Below are 22,266 nucleotides of genomic sequence, written 5' to 3' on the forward strand. Positions count from 1 at the left end.
TTTATTCATCAAATAATCCTGAATACATCACGGCTTCCACAAAGATATTAAGCAGCACAGCTGTTTTCAAAATTGATAATGAATCTTTCTTTAGCACAACATTTGTCTATTAGAATGATTTCTGAAGGATCATGTGACACTGAAGACTGAAAAATTCAGCTTTGCCATAACTGGAATAAATTTAATTTTTAATTGCAAAAATATTTTACTGGATTTTTGATCAAATAAACAGCCTTGGTGAGCATGAGATTTTTTCTATTTGTGAAAGCTTATAAAAAATAATGAAATAGTTAATGTTCTCACTTTTTTTCTTAAATTGGCAGAAAATACCTTCCATAGACCACAAGAATAAAAATATATAAAAACAATGTTTGACGGTTCTCAGAGCTGAATAGGTTTTCTAGAGTAACTTCCTCAGCATTGCATTTTTTTAAAACCTCTTTGCGTCATGGAGCTGGTGATAAATCTATAAACGTCTTTTTGAAACCATCGCAGGAAGTAGCTATGCCATAATTGTTCGCAGAAAACCACTGTGAAATATACACCAACGCAGTATGCAGACCCAACACTGCACGTTCAGTGTATATATCCCCTCAATTCTTGAATTGTTCATCCAGGGTAAGCTGAACTATGAATAAATACCTGAGCTTTTTTCCTCCAGTGCACTCTGTACACATTTCTTCTGTGTATTTAATAAATCCTGAAGGTTTGTTTGCATCTACTTTAATGGAGCAGAACATTAAATGGCAGGCATTCATGCAGTCTGAGAGAAAACATCTAAATCCAGATAGCTCAGTGAGTTAGTGTCCACAACAAAGTCCCAACAAGAGCAGGTTTACCACTGTTACCATGGTGCTCTGAATAAACAAACCCATTTCAGAGCCTCCTCAGTCATAAGGAAGTATGCTTCATTCAAGTCCTTGGTAGAACACTGAAATAAGCTGAATCTGCCCCTGGTCAACAAATCAAACTGCTTTTGCTGAGAACAAATTATGAAAACATTTTGATTTTATTTGCTGTATGTGTGGCATTTCAAAAAGTTATAAAAATGGTAATGCTTTTTTATATTTAAACATTCTAAAGAGGGTTTACAATGCCTCTTGTACTACATTTTATTTTAAATAGTACATTCAGTTTTGCTGCAGATCTCTTAAAGGCATTGTCTTGACTTGATTTGACCTGGTTCTTGTAAAGTACATTTCACTGTAAAGGAAAAACAGATCATGTTACTCAGTCTGTTACCTTATAAAATAAGTCTCAACACTCTTTGATGAAAAGACTAGGTGAATGGCATTAAATGGAATCCTTAGGACATCAAGTATTCAACCAGAGATACCAAATGTCTTTTCTGTTTCTCAGTCTCTGGCTTTGGCCTTAGGCCCAGTGCCATTTCAAATGAGCAACATCGTCATAAATTAATCTACCGGTAATAAATGTCCTTGAAGTCAGTAACATCCTTTCAGTCCAGCTGGACTGGTGAGGAAGAGTACCGTTCTCTAGACAGAAGTCCTCACCAGTACGTGTCCTTTTGAGAGGGTGCAGTTCCGCCTCCCAACACTTGGGGCAGTGTTACGCCTCGCTTATGGCTTCCCAGTTCATGGCGGTGAAGTCTGCTTCAGTCAGGTTAACCGTGAAGGGTCCCTCTATTCTCTGGGGCTCCACGTGCTGCTCCTGAGAGGTTGTGTTTATGTTGTTAACACGCCAGGAGTTGAGGGGACGGATGGATTTCTTAAAGCGCTGAATGTAAGAAACATAGGTCAAAATGAACACATGCAATGTTTATTGAAAAATTAAAGTGCCCTATTATCCCATTTTAAAGGTTGTTTAGGAGGTCTCCTACAATAAGTTTACATGCATCCAAGATAAAAAAACACTTTAATTTGCTCATCATCTACACTACTCTGCTCTGGAGGGTTCCTCGGCGCTTGTATATAAAGTGATATGAACAGTAACGATGGCGTCAGTTTTAACCAAATCAATTCCCGCTTGAGTCCTTCACCCTTTGGAAGTGCATACAAAGTGAATTTGCTTTCAGAGTGCAGAAAACAGTGTCTTCTCGACATGTCGACAACTCGAACCACACTCTTTCAGGCCTCAGCTACAAATACAGTGTTTAAGGGCGGGTCAAAGTAGACGTTGTTTGCAGGCAGCCAATGAAGACTATCGGCGGGCATCAATGCTAATTAAACTAATTTATACTACAGGGCCGTTTAATGCTTGAATCTGATTGGTTGACAAACGTTCTACGGTGTGCAATTATTTTCAGAGAACCGCACGGCTAAAGTAGTTCCGGCAGGTCTTAACCGCATTACAGTTCCATATCACTTTGCGTAGTCAACTGTAATAACGGAAAATAGGATACAATTCATAACAAGAAAAACTGCAGCCCCATGCGCTTGATCTGCAATTTTCAATGTCTAACTTCACAATCAATGGAAATATGCAGTTTAATTTGAATAAATAAAGTATATAGTCCTATATATAATCAATAGAAAATTAAACTGAATATTTAAATAAATTGATAGTCCTGTTGCACGGGTTTTCATAATTATTGAAGATAATATAACAAATAAATAATTATTGATAGGCCTATACTTGTTAAAAGGGCTTTGTGTTTCATTTATTAGGCTAATCTACTATCACTAATAGAAAAAAAGAATGAACAAATTAATTAAAACGAATTTAATTAATAAATAAATAAATAAATAATATTGATGCACATGTTTCTATCTCATAACTGCATTAATAACTGCATAAAGCCGGGAACACACTTACTGTAAGGGCAGTTATGAATGTAATTTGATACTTATGACTGATCATGCTATAATTGACTCCAGGCCGTTGAATTATTCAAAAAATAATGCACCCGAGGTGTAACATTATTTTTCTAATAATTCAACGGCCTGTCGTCAATTTTTCCTTACTTGTTACATGCTTTGCTACAGTAGGTTTGTGCAGTAACCAGTAAGTGAGACTGGAATTAATGACGACTCGTCTGAGGCAGTTCAGAATCGATTCTTTATCGTGCACTTTGATCTTTGCAGACAAATTTAATTCACTAACAGCTATATAACAAACGACACAAAAGAAACATCCAAAAAAAGCATAATAGGGGCACTTTAAATAATATTTGAAACTTTTATTTAAATAATTTATTTACATTAATTTAAAATGTATTAATTATTTAATTTAAATAATTGTTATTATATATATACACACACACACACACACACAGGTGCTGGTCATATAATTAGAATATCATCAAAAAGTTTATTTATTTTTAAGAATTCAACTTAAAAGGTGAAACTAATATATTATATAGACTCATTACATGGAAAGTGAGATATTTCAAGCCTTTATTTGTTATAATTTTGATGATTATGGCTTACAGCTTATGAAAAATCCCAGAAAATTAGAATATTACATATAATCACACAGTAATTACACAGTAATACCATGGTCATTGAACCAGGTTTTGGTTCTTTTGGCAGTGTGGACTGGAAAATGAAGGAAGCATGAAGTGCTCTGAAAATGTCCTGGTAGACGGCTGCGTTGACTCTGGATTTAATAAAGTACAGTGGACCAAAGTCCTCTTTTCTGATGAGAGCAAATTTTGCATCTCATTTGGAAATCAAGGTCCCAGATTCTGGAGGAAGAGAGGCACAGAATCCACGTTGCTTGAAGTCCAGTGTAAAGTTTCCACAGTCAGTGATGGTTTGGGGTGCCATGTCATCTGCTGGTGTTGGTCCACAGTCAACGCAGCCGTCTACCAGGAAGTTTTAGAGCACTTCATGCTTCCTGCTTCTGACCAACTTTATGGAGATGCAGATTTCATTTTCCAACAGGACTTGGCACCTGCACACAGTGCCAAAGCTACCAGTACCTGGTTTAAGGACCATGGTATCCCTGTTCTTAATTGGCCAGCAAACTCGCCTGACCTTAACCATATAGAAAATCTATGGGGTATTGTGAAGAGGAAGATGTGATACGCCAGACCCAACAATGCAGAAGAGCTGAAGGCCACTATCAGAGCAACCTGGGCTCTCATAACACCTGAGCAGTGCCACAGACCGATCGACTCCATGCCACGCCGCATTGCTGCAGTAATTCAGGCAAAATGAGCCGCAACTAAGTACTGAGTGCTGTACATGCTCATACTTTTCAGTTGACCAGCATTTCTAAAAATACTTTTTTTGTATTGGTCTTAAGTATTATTCTAATTTTCTGAGATACTAAATTTGTGATTTTCATTAGTTGTCAGTTAAAATAAATAAACATTTGAAATATATCAGTCTGTGTGTAATGAATGAATATAATATACAAGTTTCACCTTTTGAATGGAATTACTGAATTAAATCAACTTATTCATGATATCCTAATTATATGACCAGCACCTGTATATATAGATAGTGATTTGGAGGGACTTACATCTTTAAGAGTGCCAGACTCTTTACTGACAGCCACAATGGCCCAGATGAGAATCTGCAGACAGCAGAAGGCACCCATACACACGCCCAGCGCTTTGCCCCAGGTCGGAAACACGTATGAGCCGTAGGTCAGAGACGTACGGTACATCTCGATGAAGATGTAGGTCAGGATGAACTGTACAGAGAAAACAATCGCTTAGCATTCTGAATATAATGACAGATGCCTCTGTGAATGGAAACCATCACTGTCAGTGTCCCAGCAACTCTGAATTATTCATTACACCGGACGCAGGACAGATATGGTGTTTGGTTCCACTTTGCTGCAGAGGCAAGTTTCTGCCCGTAATGCAATTCTGTTCTGACCCTTAAAAGTCTGATAAATCATAAACAGAAACATCACAACATGCATCATTACATGTTAAAAGATGAGGCTGATTCCAAATAACACCCCAACCAAAAACAGGACACTCACTGTTAGCAGGAAGGGAGTGAAAACCACCCAGCAGGCTTTAAAGTACCACAGCAGTTTTGTGCACCAGGGTGGGCAGTGACAGATCATGTCCACAATGTCCTGACAGAACTGGTTCACCCCTGCAATTACATCAGCATATGCAAATATAATATAGATCTCAGAATGCAGTCACATGACGTAAAGGAACATGTGACAGAGGTTGATTATTATTTAGCAGACACCTAACCAAACCATCGAATGTAAAATTGCTACAAGAAAATTTAGTATTTTCTATAAAGCTCCATTGAAACAATATGCATTGTGAAAAGCGCTTTACAAAAAATGAAATGGATACCACAGGTAATTTCTATTGAAATAGAAAAAAAAAAGGTCTTATGGTCATGCTGTCAAAATTAGAGAACTTTTGATATAACATTTCATGCGACACAAATCAGAATATCTTATATCAGAATAAGTGCATCAGATGTGAATATGCGTGTTGTGTTCTTCATCAGAAGCACCAACAATATCAACATGATACCGTTCGTTTAAAGTTTTTAAACCATTAATTTTGCTTCCTGTAGTAGACTGATAAAAACCTCAAAAGTTGCTTTTCTCTAAGGCAATCTGACTGCATGTGCTTTTCAGTTTTATGTGCCATCTGAATCTTAGTTCACACTTGCAGTTTGGTTCTCTTGGTTCTCTTGGTTCTTTTGGTCCAGACCAAAAATAAAAATGATACATTTAGTCCTGATTCGCACTGTCATTTTTCAGACCGAACCTAAAGATACAAAATTAAAAAAACGGCTTTTATGAAGAATACGTATTTTGCGACGGAACACTGAAACCAATGCTGTGTTTTGGGCTAAACACGCTCGTTGAATGTGTGTACATATGTCGTTACTTCTACCAGCTCATGAGGAGTTTATAAAATGTGAAAAAGTGTCAAAACAGCACCAGGAATTCCTCAGTTGCACATAAATGAAGATCTGCTGCAAGACAGTATTTTCAACATCTATACCCATAATGAGTAAAACTAGGTATGCTTGAGCATTCTGCCCTTTTTAGGGTCTCATAGACATCATGTCCTGTTTTTGGTTCGTTTAGATATCTTTGGTCCATGTTGCGTTCATATTTAAGTTGAACCTCAACAGAGTTTATTTGGAAGTGCATCAAGACCCACTTCTTCAGTGGTCTCGGTCCGCTTGTTTGGTGCGCACCAGGGTTCAGGTGGCAGCGTTCACACTTATTCAAATGAACCGCACTAACAGAACAATCGCACCAGAGTTTGTTTTAATCGAACCAAACATGCCAAGTGTGAACACCCCCTTAAACTACTATATGAGAAAATCAAAGCGAGTGTACCATAGAAGAATGAGATGCCAATGCACATGAAGAGAGTAATGATGATGAGACCAAAGCTAGTGCTGAAGGAGTCTATGAGCGTGAACCAGTATATCCCACCCTGTGATGAAAAAACACAGGACAAAATGAAAATATGAGACCACAAAAACAGTAATAGCATGAAGAGGATCCATAATGGCCAATATGAAGATGGACAAGATGATAAATTATAATATTAAACATTTCAGAAAACTTTGGGCTGTACACAAGTATGTATAAAAATGTAAAATACGGAACACTAATATCTTGTCCTCTTACGTCAGTGATGAGCAGCAGGCCCATCAGATAGAAGGCGAAACAGAGCAGCGCCAGGAACAGCGTCTTGTGCTTCATATTGGATCTGAGCTGAGGAAACTCATCCATCACTGCTGTACAGATGCCCTCCATGTTACCAAACTACAGGACACAGAGAGAGAACTTCACAATAGCAAGAATTAAACAAAGGACAGTGTCCTCTCTTAACCTGTCTGGAGTATACAAACATGTCATAAGTTTCCCTGACATCTACATCAACAAAATTAAACAGATCCTCAGTTTGCTGTTAGAGCAACACAAGGACTGCTGTGTGCCATCATCTTCATCATCTGTTTGTGCTCATTCCAAACTGCAGTATATTCAAGCTATATATGTTGTATATATAAAGCAATAAAATACTCTGAAACTGAACTTAGTGACACTGAAAGAAAGACCGGGCTTTTAGGGGATGATAGAGGAAGGAAAACCGCTGTGTTACTGCACATCCCATCCCTGAGCTACAACACTCATTTCAGTAAATGTGCATGAAGACAGGATGTATTGTACACTGTTATTTCACACATCTCTTGACAAATCTGCTTCCTGAATACTGAGGTTTCCTACAACAACATTTCGAATCCAGAAACACTGAAACCCGATCACTTGGATTCCTATCAAACAGAGTTCTCACACTTTTGGACCAATCAGGTTCCCATGACCTTTCCAGTCATTTAATATGGATCATTCTTTCACTTTTAAAGAAATAGATGGGCATATCTGTATGTCAGGTCCCAGTCTTTTGAATGTAACTGAAATCGTGTAGATTCAAATGATTATTCTTATGTGTACACATGTACACATGTGCACAAATAATGTTTGTATATCATTCAAATGTTTGGGATCCGATTTTTTAAAAGAAATACTTTTTATTTAGACAGGATGCAGTATATTGATCAAAAGTGACAGTAAAGACATGTATAATGTTACAACAGATTTCTGTTGACTGGAGTAATGACTACTAAAAATTCAGCTTTGCCATTATAGAAATAAATTAAATTTTAAATTGTAATAATATTTCACAATATTACTAGTTTACTGTATTTTTTTTATCAAATAAATGCAGCCATTGTGAACATGAGACTTCTTTTAAAAACATTACAAATTCTTACCAACCCCAAACCTTTGAATGGTAGTGTATGTGTGTGGTGTGACGTTAGATACAACATGAAAATGGTCTCCAACATGAATAACTGTCAAACTTAAAAACCTGAATGCACAGCAGGGTCTTACCAGTGTGTCCACTCCCAGCATAAAGAGCATGAGGAAAAACAGAATGGACCAAAACACTGATCCAGGGAGAAGAGCCAGGGCTTCTGGGTAGGCAACAAACGCCAGACCAGGACCTGAAAGGTTAAATACAATTACATACGTTCTTGAAAAATAATAAGCTATGCATTGGTTTTGAAACTGCAAAGATTTGAAAACATTTTATGTGACTGTAAATCATAGAGCTGGTGTGTGCTGAGCTCTCCAGGATGCCAGAAGAGGAAGAAACAGGCTAAACAGGCTGTACCTGTGTCTGCCACCTGACCCACGGGCACTCCCTTCCTCCAAGCCATATGACCCAGGATAGAGAAAATGGCAAATCCAGCAAAAAAGCTGGTAGCGCAGTTCCCTATGGTGATAATCAGAGTATCCCTGTAGAAAATAAATAATTTTAAGACCTTTTAAGTTTTTTCATGAGACCAAAAGCAAATACAGTGTTTTCCCACAGTAAAAAAGCCTAACCTGATGACATTATTGTCAAATTTATTGTAAGACGCCATTGACAGGAGGCCACCAACACCAATACCCAAAGAATAAAAGATCTGCGACGCAGCATCATTCCACACCTACAATGACAGGAAGTTGCAAAGTGTGTACAAAGCTGAAGGAAATGGAAAACTGTAACATTGATTAAAAAAATTGCACTGTTTAGTAGATGGTACCTGTGCATCAGCCAAATTGACCCAGTTTGGGGTGAGGTAAAAGGCGACACCGTTTAAGGAGCCCTCAAGGGTGGCCCCTCTGATGATGAGGACCAACAGCACAAAATAGGGGAAGGTGGCAGTCACATACACCACCTTACATCAGAGGAAAGATGGGAAATTCATTTGTATCATGTAGAATATATTCTCCTCTGCTCTGAAATGGCCTCATATGAAATCAAAACCAGGGAAAATACAGTTAACTCAAACCATAAAAAAAGTAAATTAAATATATTAAAAAAACACTTACATTTATTTTATTTTATTTTAGCTAGTTGCCGAGGCAACATTTCTCATTTTCGTTTCGTTTAATTTGATGTCAGACAACCCACCCTACAAAAACTAATTTCGGGAAAAGCACCACAAACACAAATGAATACAGGATTTTGCATAATATTACACTATATTATATTACATTACATTTATATGTACTCGTAAGTCGCGTAATATGGGCTTATATAATTTGCGAGTTTGGCCTCCAGCTTTCTTCCCTTCTCCATTTCATTTGCTTTCTTTCTCGCTCGCGGTTCGCATTACCAGGGGTGATTTATTTCATAGTAGGCCAATCCATGCGTATAATATTCCCACGAAAGTGATGTAGAGTGACTCCGAAATCCAAACAAAAGTTGTCAAAATAGACGCATTCAAAACGAATGCATTTACCGTCCCCTGGTAAAACATCTTGGCTGACAACTGAATAATTCACAGAAAAAAACACACACACAGAGAATCCCTCTGGAAACGGAGCTCTCGCTTGATTTCCGGGATATTGTGTATAATTTGCGGGCGTCAGGGAGCCGCTATCAATATGCGGGAGACTCCCGGAACTTCCAGAAGAGGTGGGATGTCTGTGATGTATTAAAATAACTAGAACTAAAATAAAAATTAATAGCAAGTTAGCAACTATATAAATGCTTTTCTTTTTTTTTACTTTTTTTTTTTTTTTTTTTTACAAAAAAACAATTATTTAAACTTGAACTAAAATTTAAGTGGAAAAAAAAAAAAAAAAAAAAAAAAAAAAAAAAAACCTTGCTGCCACTTTCCTATTGGGTTAAAAGCCAACTTGATGCACTGACATCTTACCTTGCCGGAGCTGCGAATGCCCTTGAGCATGCAGAGAAAAATGACCACCCAGGCAGCCAGCAAACAGAGAGCTAGAGGCCAACGCACTGGACCGGGATCATGCAGCCCTTCACTGTTCACCACACCCAGAACATTTACACTGAACACACACACACACACAGTGTAAGCCTCAAGTTCAACCTGCAGTTTCAAGTGGTTTGTGGTACATTAGCATTAATCTCACCACAGAAACACTAGAATAGATGTTACAGGTCTGTGTGCGTCAGTAACAACAGGTTATCAGACCTCTAACTGTGGTTTTTAGATAAAAGAATGAGAACAAACATGAAACACGAACAATCAAATTAGGGCAACAATTTCGGTAACATAAGTTCATGCGGGTGAGCTTGAAAATACTTTTACAGCATTTATTTGATCTACACTACCGTTCAAAGAGTTGTTAATGCTTTTGAAAGAAGTCTTGTGCTTACCAAGCCTGAATTTATTTAAACAGAAATACAGCAAAAACAGTTATATTGTGAAAAATTATGACAATTTAAATGAATTTCTATTTTAATATATATTCCTGTGATGGCAAAGCTGAATTTTCTGAATTATTACAGTCTTCAGTCACATGATCCACACCGTGTCCTAACCAGATACTTTATTTACGGTACACGATGATGTCACGAAACCCGCGTCCTCGGGGACGCTCTGAAACGCTAACATGGCTTAATCTCAGTAAACTCAGTAAACACCATACTAATAATGCATACTACAAAAAAGCAGATGAGCACAGAATATGACGAAAGAAAGCAAATTTGTGTTTAGTGCAAATAAACCTGCTGCCTGTGTTTTATTAATAATGTATAACGAATTGTGTGTTTTTTTATTTTTATAACTGTTGGTCCATTAAGGGGTTTCTTGGTTTTCTATGGGAGGAAAACGCTTAAACGAAAATATCGTTTATTTCTTTTAATATCAGTCTAATGCATTAAGCCATGTTAGTGTTTCAGGGTTTCGTGACATCATAGCGTACAATAGAAGTCCCATTTCATTGGCTAGGCTCCAACCAATAAAACGGCTCCTTTGAACACCCGCCGCTCCCGCTCCCCTTTCTCTCTTGCTGCCACTGAGTTGCAAGTGCACAAGTTAGTTTTGCAAGAGAGTAAAAAGAGTAGCAAAAGTGAAGGCACGAAATTAAATTGAATTAATTTGCAGTGACAGATTTGAGAAGTTGCAAGTGCCTAATAGAGGTTGTACTACGAATATGAATGCAAGATAAAATGCAAATATATATTACAAGTTTGTATCTGTTATTGTATTTCTGTGAATGGCATTTTACACATTTGTGACTACTTGTCTGCAGCTTCAAATTCAGAATACAGGTTTGTGACTATTGTCTCCGAGTGCAAATTTCAACTTCAGATTTTTATTTTACAGGTTTTCACATTGGACCTGTGAGTGTAAATGTTCACGAACAAGTACTCGCTTTAAACATTAAATAAAGCACATAAACAGTACTTGAGATTATCATTCCCACTTTGTGTTTGTTGTTCCAGCACGACGTCGCCAAAAAAAAGAAACATTTTCTAAAATAGAATCGTTGCGGCGTCGCATCGCGTGTAGTTATGACACGGTGTCAGAAATCATTCTAATATGCTGATTTGAACAGCATTTATTTAAAAAGAGAAATCATTGGTAACATTACAAATATATTTAAAGACACTTTTTATCAACTAGCTGAATAAGCTAGTCTGTAGCCATCTTTAAGAAACTGCTGAAGACGTATCTTTTTCGGCAGCACTTGAGCACTTGATTCAGCACTACTAACACTTTCTTATCTATTCTATTCTATTCTATTCAACAAAAAAATAAAATAAAAATTTTGCATTGTACTGTGAAGGGTTATAGCACTTACATACTGTTGTCCTACTGCTAGTTTAATTGCTTCTATTGCTTCTCATTTGTAAGTCGCTTTGGATAAAAGCGTCTGCTAAATTAATAAATGTAAATGTAAATGAATAAAGGTATTAATTTCTAAAAAGTGACCAAACTGGTAGTGTATGTTAATGTTAATTTTAACATGCACATATTTAATAAATAAAACAGTTATAAAATGATTAGTCCATGATACTTCATGCATTAAATAATGTTAACAGATTTACAGACCTATTGTAAAATGTAACCCACATTTCTATGAAAAACTTCCAACAATCAATTAGTATATAAACTGTCCCATTAATTTAATGCAACAATTGTTTTTTGTTTTGTTTTACATAATTTGACACTGTGTTCTGACAATTTTGTTCGGCTTGTGTTTCATATTTGAGACTAGTAATTCAAGCACTTTTACAAGCTACAACATTTACTTAAAACATAAAATATTAAATAAGTGGCTTACACATGTCAGAACTGTGCACATTTTATGGATCATCAGTTAATATATACACTAGTTTTAAAATCAATGGTATCGATGGTATTTTTAAAATAATTTTTAATTTAATTGTATTTATTTATAAAAGAAGGCAATTTACAGACTAGTTTAGTAAATTTGTATAGAGAAACTGAGAAAAAAAGAATAATTGAGAATCCTTACTTCCAGAAGACCTCAGAAGGACTTTGGGTGACATTAGTTTTGTTCTGTGGAGAGAAAAATTGGTAACGCAGATGATAGGCAGCAGTCTAGAAGGCTACAAATTACAATTGTTTAACATTTTATGTTAACTTTCTATCAGAAAAGTAAGACTTACTCCACAAAAGGCAATGTTCTGAGGAGCATCACATGACCAGGGAAGAGGGCTCTGGAAAGAGCTGCCCAGGTAGTAGAAAGTCCAAGCGATGATGACATTATAGTAGAGACACACAAGAATGGACACACACAGCATCCCTATGCCAATCCCTGCAACGAGGCCAAGACAACACAATCAGCTCCATTTGTTTAGCCCTGTTTTTAATAACTGATTATTACAATTCATAGGGACTATTTATTCTTACTTATGCAAAGTGGAGCTACACGACTGAATAGAACTCAAACCCAAATTTACAAAAATCACAGCCCAATTTACAAACCATAATTAAGCTGCTGAATTGCATGTGTTGTGGTACCTTTGAGGAGGGGACAGCACTTCCAGACGGTAATGGGACCTGCAGCTCCATACTGGCCCAGGCTGAGCTCCATGAGGAATAGAGGCATTCCAGTGAAGAAGAGCATGATGAAGTACGGGATGAGAAACACACCTGCAACACAACACAGAATAACAGTCAGTGGTCTATTTCTTTTAAGACTTTATTGTTGCTCAAACAGTAGAGCTTGGCGCTAACAATGCCAAGGTCATAGGTTCGATTCCCAGGAAAAGCGAGAACTGATCAAATGTATTCCTTGAATGAAATGGAAGTTGCTTTGTATAAAAGCATCTGCTAAATGCTTACATTTTGTTTTTGTTAATTTTTGGCATTTTTAAACACTTTAATTCTTTAATTCATATTAGTTTTAAATGGCATGAGTCAGACACAGCTCAACATGCAGGAGCATGTACACGCCAACCACTGAGCCACAACCACAAATCATGTATTTTGTGCCAGTGATTCCACACTCCTAAATCACTGGCATTGTCAATGGGTTTTTTTCATCCTCAGGATTTGCATTATTTATACATTTCACATTAAATAAGTCTCTTCAAACCATCCGGAACTTTAAAAAACACTGTATATATTTACCTATGGATATGAAAACATCCTGTCAGGAAAGCTGTGATTAAAAAAAATATATATATGAATGATCTGATTTACTGTTAAGAAGCTACTCTTATTGATGTAATAGCTCTACTATGTGATAAGGCCAAATAAAGATTATATAAGCCCATGTTAAAGTCCTGATAATTCTGTATTTAACTAATCATGAACAGAACTGAAACATCACTGTGTGTTAGAGCTGCACAATTAATCATTAAACGATCGCAATCTCGATTCAAACACCCATCTTATTCCAAAACGTCAACGATTATCCTGTGTCTTTTAAACCTTTGACGAGTCCAATCACAGTGAACTATGCGCTGGTGCTGCCGCTGACCCAGAGAGAGCAGTTGTCATCATGTATAGATATGAAACAGCTTCACAAACAAACACACAGTATCATTATTTCTGTATTTAAGAATTCATATTATCACAGAAGTACTGGGATAACAGTTTAGGGGTCAGAAGTCTACAGTAGCGATCAAAGTAGAGTAAATCACCTTTTTGACGCTTCAAATAAGGATTGCGTCAATTAAATTGTTACACCAGTAGGTGGAGACACGTGACAGTTAAAACATGTATTTTTAATTGAATCATTAATTCAAAACAGTAATGATTTATCCAGTAATGGATTTATGAGCGAGACATTGAATCATTCATTCAAATTTTTACAAAAAATATTCATTCTAATAAATTAACTTTTTTTAATATACTGTATTGTTTAGTTGTCTATTCAGAATTGTGATCGCAATTTTAAATATTTTTTTTTTTTGTAATTCTTAATTTATCCAGAATTGTGCAGCTCTTGACCCTTAGGAAAATTATCCATGATTTTGTGATCGATTACTGTTTGTATTACCATAGTTTTCCGACAAATAGGATTAAATGGTGGATAACATCATATCTATAAGAAAATGACAACAACAAAAAACATACCACTTAATATTTACATCTGAGTAGAGCTCGCGGTTATAGAGGTGCGGGACATTTCCCGAACACGCGCTAAGCGGTGCCAATCACAACACACTGGGCCAGCTAACCAATCACAGCAGATACATATTCTATTTAGAAAGGAGGGGCTTCATCTAAAGTGGCGAGTTCGAGATAGACCGGGGAGAGAGGAGCTGTGATCATGTAAAATATGTGAAAATTTTGTTTTTTGAACAATCAAAACAAATTCTAGTACACCCCAAAACAAAATCAAGACTTCATAAAAGGGCATAATAGGACCCCTTTAAGAATTTACTATTGTAATAAAACCTATAACTTAGTGCTTTTCTACATCACCTATTCCCACAATCCTTGAACAGGTGTCTTCATCTGTATTACTAACCATCTTTACATTGCAAATTTCTTCCTTTTTTTGAGGCCGTCTTGGTTTAAGCAAATTGGTTTCAGAGGTTTAAAGAGGAATGTGCCCTCCTCCCTGCTACAGGGAAGGGTTTTGGTTTTGGTTGGTTGGTCAGAGGGATGGATTTCAGTTTAGGATTACCAAACGTCCTGGTTTACTAATGAAAGACCCATTCACAAAATCATGCGGGAACATTTTATGGGGCCGATTCCTATTGAAATTACTGCATTTTGCCTGCAAATCTTCACCAAATAATGGTAAATGAACCACACATTTACACTGAGAATAGCTTGTGTTTTACAACTTAAATTATCTACAATGTACATTCTGTTCATCCTAACAGATTATTTTTTCATATTTACTGTTGCTCACCTCCTCCATTTCGGTAGCAGAGGTAGGGGAACCTCCAGACATTTCCCAGGCCAACACAGTAGCCAATACAGGAGAGAAGAAATTCATATTTGCCACCCCACTGTTCTCTGGGAGGCAGAGCAGGAGGAGCTGGTGGAGAGGACGGAGGCTGATGCTCAGTTTGGGACTGGAATACGGGGCTAACGACATCGTGAGAAGACCCGTTCTGCTGTCCTGAACTCTGCCAAGAAGATCATTCAAAGATTAATTTATGATCAATGATAAAACAAACAATATAACAGATCAACACACCTTGTCTTTCAATAATTATGTCAAAAGATATAAAGCTGAGTATGTACTCTCAGAGATCTTTTGAATCAGGCCGTCAACAGGCTTTAGATATCACACTGGCATCTGCCTAGCCACACCCTAGCAACAGCCACCAAGAACACCCAAAATATCTACCTGACCTTAAAACCTTCAAGCTACCTCAAACTTAAACCCATTCAAATCTTAAACATCAAGATTTTAAAGCTACTTCAAACTTTTCACCTTGGCTTTCTTATGCCGACATCAAAGTTTGCCTGGACAAACGCTTTTATCTAGTTTGCATTACTTCTCTTCTCAACTGAAGACTTTACTCTATAAACCTGTTCTGTATTTCACTAAAGTCTGGGATGAGGAACTAACGGTCAGTTTAGTTTGTGCGTTATGAACCCTATAGTGAGATAAAAGGGAAGTCGTTCGATTGCTAAAAGTGCATGGATGACACAGTACTGCATAAGGGTGGCTGTAACTGCCATTATTTGCAGGCATAAATATAAATATTGATGATAATAATAAGTATTATTATTATTAGGTTTTGTATATGGTATGCAGGCAGACCAACATTACATTTTGTAATCATAGTTTTGTCATCTTTATTCACTTTTACATTCAGGAATATAGTAGGCCTAGCTTATTTTGACCCTTATCCTTCCAATTAATATTTTTATTGGTTTATTATCTACCAAGGGAGTGATAAAGAGAAATTAATACAACTCACCATTCACTTTCATTGTATGGAAAGAAGTGAATAGTGAGGCTGTAATTTTCCTTTTGTGTGGAAAAAAAAGTCAAATATGGAACCAAATGAGGGAAGAATTTGCATTTTTGATTACCTACTCCTTAACACAAATGTAATAATACTGACTAACCTTTGAACCTTTTTTTAAACTCGTTAACCGTGTCCGTGGTGAAACGCAGTCACGGACAGGAATGAGAGCAGACAGGTTGTGCTACCTCGACAAACCGTTCAAACCAACGAGTCCACTTTTCATTCAAAACTCAAATAACAAAACTCAAAAACTATGTAAAATAAGAATACACGTTTATTAATATGAGTTAGTACCTCTCTTGTAGGTGCTGCGTTCACATTCACACCGTTTCCAGGTGCTGTTCTCGCCTCCTCCTCACTTGGCATCTCCACAGCGCTTTTCTTCTGATGCTCGTTACATTGTTCACTTAATGGTTTCATCGAGAACCGTGGCTAACTCTTAAAACAGAGTGCAATGTTCTAAAAACCTTTCATATATAGCCTACCTTAGAATAAAATAGAGTAATGTTGACTACAAGGCGCAGCAGGTGGACTGCGATGATCCATGTTGTTGGTGGGTGGTTGGTTGGGGGAGGGAGGAACAGACGCTGGAGGGAGGCGCCGGTGTCTGTTCCGCACACAGAGCTCACCTTCCTGCAGGTAAACTCGTAAATAATGCCCCTCCTATGAACACTGTTGGGTCATTCCCATCCTCCATTCTTTTTCATATTTATCAGTCCATATGTATCTTTCAGTCAGTCTCTGACGTGAAAGCTTTACTTTCGCCTGCCGAAAAAAGTGAACTGTCGTTTCAGACAAGCGATAAGCGTAGCGTATTCGTCTCATTTCAACAGGAAGTCACTTCTGCAAGCAAGTTCGCTACAACAGCAGGAAACCGCAGTGTGTCCTGCACAACTCGATTTGTGTGTCAGCAACAGACAAAATCTATTATATTTTAAATACATAAATAAAATACTACAATTATTAAATCAGTATACAAATGCTATTTATTTGATCATTTAAAATGTATTAATCGAGCCTAATATTTGTGTAAGCCTATTTATTAATAAACGTATTCAATATTTATTATTAAATACATGTATTTATGTAGATGTAGGAAATATAAGCTGACTACACCACCTCCTTAAGGCAGGAGGAGCCCTCTAGGGGCCACAATACTGATTTTGGACAACAAATGTAGATGGTAAAATGATAACAATTTTATTGTTCCAATAAAACCATCAAATGTTAAAACATGTCAATAACATTCACAGAAGTTGGAATTAGCTCTCAAGACTGCAAGAGGGTCGGGCCTGCCCTTGTGGACCTCCTATCACCTGTAAGAGACAGAAGAAAACAGAAGAAACCCCACAGCATACACCGCAAATAAGTAGTAACCTTTAAGGCTACGTTCACACTTAGCGTCTTTTTTGACAAAAAAAAGTTAACAACAGCGTTTTTTTAGCAAAAAAAAAAAAAACGCTGCGCGTTCGGTTACAAATAGCAGCCGAGCGCGTCTTTTGTTGCTATAACAACAGCTGCAACAGTAGTGTGCCCACACAGCCTCTTTTGTGATGTATGTTATGATAGAGTTGTGTACTCATATCAAACAGCTCCTTTTGCTCCGAAACAAGGACGATTAGTTTTTCTACTGGCACCGTGTCCATTTTTCTTGTTGTTATGCAAACGACAGGTCTCGCTACTCGCTTGTCATTGGTCAGCTGTCAAAAAGGCGCTTGACGTAGGACGTTCTTTTCAGAAAAGTTAAACTTTTTTCAACTTTAAAAGACGCTCTGAGCTGCAGAAAAAGACGCCGGCGGTGGCGTTTAAAAAAGCGCTCAGGACTTTTTTGAAAAAACGGTTTACTCCATAGGGTTCTAATGTAGAACAGACGCTGGCAGTTTGAAAAAAGACGCTAAGTGTGAACATAGCCTTAGTCACTATTTCTGTGCCAACCTCCAGTACACACCACACAGCAGTGTCACACCACCCAAATCACCTACACCGAAGGAGGTTTAGTGTAGATGCAGGCCCGGCCCTGTACAAAGTCTCTGAGCACTGGAACACACAAAAAGAGGAGAGCAGTACCAAAGCAACAAAGCAAATAACAAACAACATTTACGATCAAAGTCAGTATCAAATAACAATAAAAGCACAATATAAATCTAAAATAAACAAGAAACAGTGGCTGGTCTGCCCTTTAGCGAAAGTACACTGCAGCACATTACCCAATCTCAGCTCTCAATCCCCCAACATGATTGATAAAAGGTACGTTATTCAGCATTCCAACACGGCCATCAGCCCATTGAAGGTACCGCAGCAATAAATGTTTGTCTGCCTCGCTTCCCAGACAGAGAATACACCCTCTTAAATAATCAGCCTATATGAAAGGGTACAGAGGCTGCACGTTGAGCACAACAAACACACACCAGAACTGCAGAAAAACAACCACCTGTTGCTGTTGGAACCCTTTATGCGGTCTTAATGATAATCTGCACCTGAAACTGATTGCTGGCCAGTCTCCTCCCACATAGATTTATTTTAATTTACAAACTGGATGTGTCCATCTTCCATGATTATATTAAAAACTCTTACAAAACAGCATTAATTAATCAGTTTTACACACTAATACTGAGCTGTGCAAAAAATAATGTCTAAAACAGAGCATAATATAAATATTTTTGCTTTATTTTATTTGTGATTTCACATAGTCAAACAGGAGCTTGGTAAACAGTTTTAGAGATTTCAGTCTAATTCAAGTAGATATGATCTGTTCTTGATAACAATATATAGACATGCGGGAATATTTCCATCAGGGAATTACAAATGGTAAAACCTAACCAGAAGTTCTATAAGTATAAGTGTTAACATATCCTAAAATATCAATGGGATAAATTAACAGAAATGGTTGCCCGTCAAACTAATTTAATCTGTAAATAGCTAAACATCATGAATTTTGGGATGTATGTGTATGTTTTATTCTGTTGTGTTATGTTTTCTTTGTTGTATTTTTTATCTATTGTAAGCTGTGCTCATTTTGTTGTGTTAGGTTAGGTTTCTAAATTTTGTTTAGAAAGAATGTCTATAATATCTTAAGAAGGCAAACATTTCTCATGGGGACACTTCTGTTGTCACCTGAGCTGTAAATGATGTGAGCATTAAATGATGTCACTGTATGGAAAATGATGTCATGGCAATGCTGATTGGCTGATGACACCACAAGTATACTTGTATGTCTTCTCTTTCCTATTATGATATATTCTTAGTGAAATGGCTTTTTGCACAAGAAAAAAATGTAGGGAAGGACTCTCCATTGGGAATTGATTAGATGGTTTAGGTTTGCTATTGCTGTGATGTCATGTGAGTGACAGGTTGTCCCGCCCTCGCGCCAGTGAACACATCATCAGAGAAGAGAAGAGATGTCGCTGCAAAGAGGGAAGATATTTTTAGTCCACATTAATTTAAAAAAAATTATGTAATTTATGTAATAAATAATTTCTAATAAATACTGCAATACATAAAAAATAAGAATGATCCATTTAGATTTCATGTTGATTTTAAACTAAAGTATTTCAAGGGTCCTGCACCAGCCAAACAATTGAGATACATGAGAATGTTAACAGAGCTTTCTCCTGGATTTATAGACCTCGCTCACAGCTATCTTATTGGTACATGATCTCTGACATCAAAAGAAGTAGATAAGGAAAAATCAGGCATTGATGTTGGACGAGAAGGCCTGGCTCGTAATCTTCATTCCAGTTCATCCCAAAGGTGTTCAATGGAGGTCAGGGCTCTGTGCGGGCTAACCAACCATGTCTTTATGGACCTTGCTTTGTGCACTGCATGGGGCACTGCCATGCTGGAATAGAAAAGGGCCTTTCCCAAACTGTTCCCACAAAGTTGGAAGCATAGCATTGACTAAAATGTCTTGGTGTGCTGAAGTATTAAGTTTACCCTTCACTAGAAGTAAAGAGCCTATAGTCCAACCCCTGAAGAACATCCCTCCTCCACCAAACTTTACAGTTGGCACAATGCAGTCAGGGAGTAACCGTTCTCCAGGCATTCGCCAAACACGGACTCGCCCATCAGATTGCAAAACAGAGAAGTGTGATTCATGACTCCACAGAACATGTTTCCACTGCTCCAGAGTCCAGTGGCGGCGTGTTTTACATCACTCCATCCGACGCTTGGCATTGTACGTGTTGACGTGAGGCTTTCATGAAGCTGCTTAGCCATGGAAACCCATTCCACAAAGCTCCTGCCACACAGTTTTTGTGCTGATATTAATGGAACTCTGCAGCTAATATGTAATCAGCAGAACTTTGGTGACTTTCACACACCATGCGCCTCAGCACTGTGACTTTACGTGGTCTTTTACTTCATGGCTGAGTTGCTGCTGTTTCTAAACACTTCCACTATCCAATAATACCACTTACAGCTGATTGTGGAATATCTAGCAGGGATGAATTTTCATAAACTGACTTATTGGAAAGGTGGCATCCTATCACAGTACCACACTTGAATTCACTGAGCTCCTCAGAACTACCCATTATTTTAACAAATGTTTGTAAATGTTTTATGCACCTGTGGTAATGGGTCTGATTGAAATGCCTGAACTAAGAACTAAGAGGTGTGTCCCGTTCTTTTATCCATATGTAGCCTATATGTTGTTTGTACAGAATCAAAATACTTTCTTTCAGACATATTTTCAAGCAACCAGTGCATTGGACAACAGTTGACAACATGATCATTCATTCCCTCTGTATAAATATAGAGGGTGTCTTAAAGGGGAGATGAAGCACTCAATCAAGTTTACATAATTTACAAGATGGATTTCCACTATAATCAAAAAATATATAAGAAACGTGAAAATGTAAGGATATAAAAGAAAAAAGAAAAAACGTTTTAACTTTCGCGGCCAGGGCGCCGCCATTTTGCAGAATTCGAACCTATGACGTCACGGGGTTGGTTGGCTCTGTGTGCAGTGAATGACAGAGATAGATTACCACACAAAAAGACGACGTCTACGTTATATGTTAACTAACTGCACATGGAAACATTGTTCGCGATGTCTGCCATCATAATCCCGTTTCTTGTCTAACAGTTCTTGTCCAGTAAGTTAGCATGTAGCTATTTTTATCGGTCCAACCAGCTATTGATGGGACGCTCCAGTGTCTCCGCTCGGACATCCTTCAGGGAGAGCATTGCCACTTCCAACACGTCTGGGCATTAAGCCACATTAAGCGTTCTTATAGCCTAATGGTGCGTTCACACCGGACGCGAATAGCGCGTCACGCCGGGTTCACACCGCACGCAGAAGCGACGCGGAACGGAGGCCGCTTCCTTTCGGCGCCCATGTTAACCTATGGTGTCGTTCACACCAGACGCGGAGCGCCGCGGCATGCCGCGGCCGGCCCGCGCCGTGAAGTATGGAACGCCAAAAGGGTCAAATTGCGCCACTAACGAAACGCCTTTCATTCTCAAAACGCCGATGTTTACGGCGTTTAAGACGAAAAGACGCCGCAAAGTACGCCGGTCTGTGGTACAAACGCCGCAAATTACGGCGTTTGCAAAGCAAAATCGCCGTCATTATCGGCCTTTTTTTTATCCAGCCAATGACGCCGTTTCTGACGCCGCAGGCCATCCATAGTGCGCCGTAATTTGCGGCGCTTCTGTCTGACAAAGACGGCGTATAAAGCGGCGTTTTGTAAAATATTATAATCAGCCCCTCCCTTTTCTTCAAAGTTCAGCCCATCTAATTTAGTAGATGGAAAGACTTATGTAGGAGATTGTCGATCTGAATGATCGGTTCTGTTTTTTCTAACGTTGTTATTATAGTGTTTGGGTTTTTATCGTGTCATTGTTTTATTTCTTCATTGGGCGCGTGTATCCCCATTTTTCCTTTATCATATGTGGGTTTTAAATACATTAGATTTCCCAGCAAACTTACTACTTTCAATAGGGCATTAGTGTCGTTTTGCTCTTAATGATAGGGATCGACCGTATTATTTTATTTACGTTTCGTTAACAAAATATCAATAAAATATGAAGCCTACATCTGTAGAAGGGCTGCACAATATATTGAAATAAAGGTATTTCGTAGCTAGGCTATAACGGCTTGCAATTACTGGGGGGTCATGAGCCAAAGA

The 22,266-nt window shown here is 37.8% G+C and overlaps 1 protein-coding gene across 2 annotated transcripts; it reads right to left on the reverse strand.

The window, feature by feature from the left end:
• Positions 1 to 673: 673 nt before the first annotated feature.
• Positions 674 to 17,050, reverse strand: slc6a7 (solute carrier family 6 member 7). Of its 2 annotated transcripts, XR_013794461.1 has the most exons (16): positions 16,433 to 16,977; positions 15,064 to 15,283; positions 12,714 to 12,845; positions 12,359 to 12,507; positions 12,205 to 12,248; positions 9,627 to 9,765; positions 8,505 to 8,639; positions 8,305 to 8,408; positions 8,090 to 8,214; positions 7,807 to 7,919; positions 6,541 to 6,678; positions 6,244 to 6,343; positions 4,900 to 5,018; positions 4,429 to 4,602; positions 1,515 to 1,737; positions 715 to 1,203 (listed from the first exon to the last, which is right to left on the reverse strand). XR_013794461.1 is itself a non-coding variant. In XM_079584942.1 (15 exons), the coding sequence occupies exons 1-15, from the start codon at positions 16,556 to 16,558 to the stop codon at positions 1,570 to 1,572; spliced, it is 1,986 nt and encodes a 661-aa protein (XP_079441068.1). In that variant the 5' UTR covers positions 16,559 to 17,050; the 3' UTR covers positions 674 to 1,569. The 2 variants fall into 2 exon arrangements, 1 of the variants encoding a protein (XP_079441068.1); XM_079584942.1 differs by having other exon boundaries at positions 674 to 1,737; positions 16,433 to 17,050.
• Between the last annotated feature and the right edge of the window lie 5,216 nt (positions 17,051 to 22,266).

Source organism: Phoxinus phoxinus (genome assembly GCF_949152265.1).
Source record: "Phoxinus phoxinus genome assembly, chromosome: 17".
Classification (NCBI taxonomy): domain Eukaryota; kingdom Metazoa; phylum Chordata; class Actinopteri; order Cypriniformes; family Leuciscidae; genus Phoxinus; species Phoxinus phoxinus.

Bases quoted from the DNA above. Each gene is read 5' to 3' on its own strand.
- slc6a7 (XM_079584942.1), bottom strand. From the start codon at position 16,558: ATGAAACCATTAAGTGAACAATGTAACGAGCATCAGAAGAAAAGCGCT. The intron at 12,846-15,063 runs GTGAGCAACAGT...GTTGTGTTGCAG, and splicing joins CTGCTACCGAAATGGAGGAG to GTGTGTTTCTCATCCCGTAC. The intron at 8,409-8,504 runs GTACCATCTACT...CTGTCATTGTAG, and splicing joins TCAATTTGGCTGATGCACAG to GTGTGGAATGATGCTGCGTC.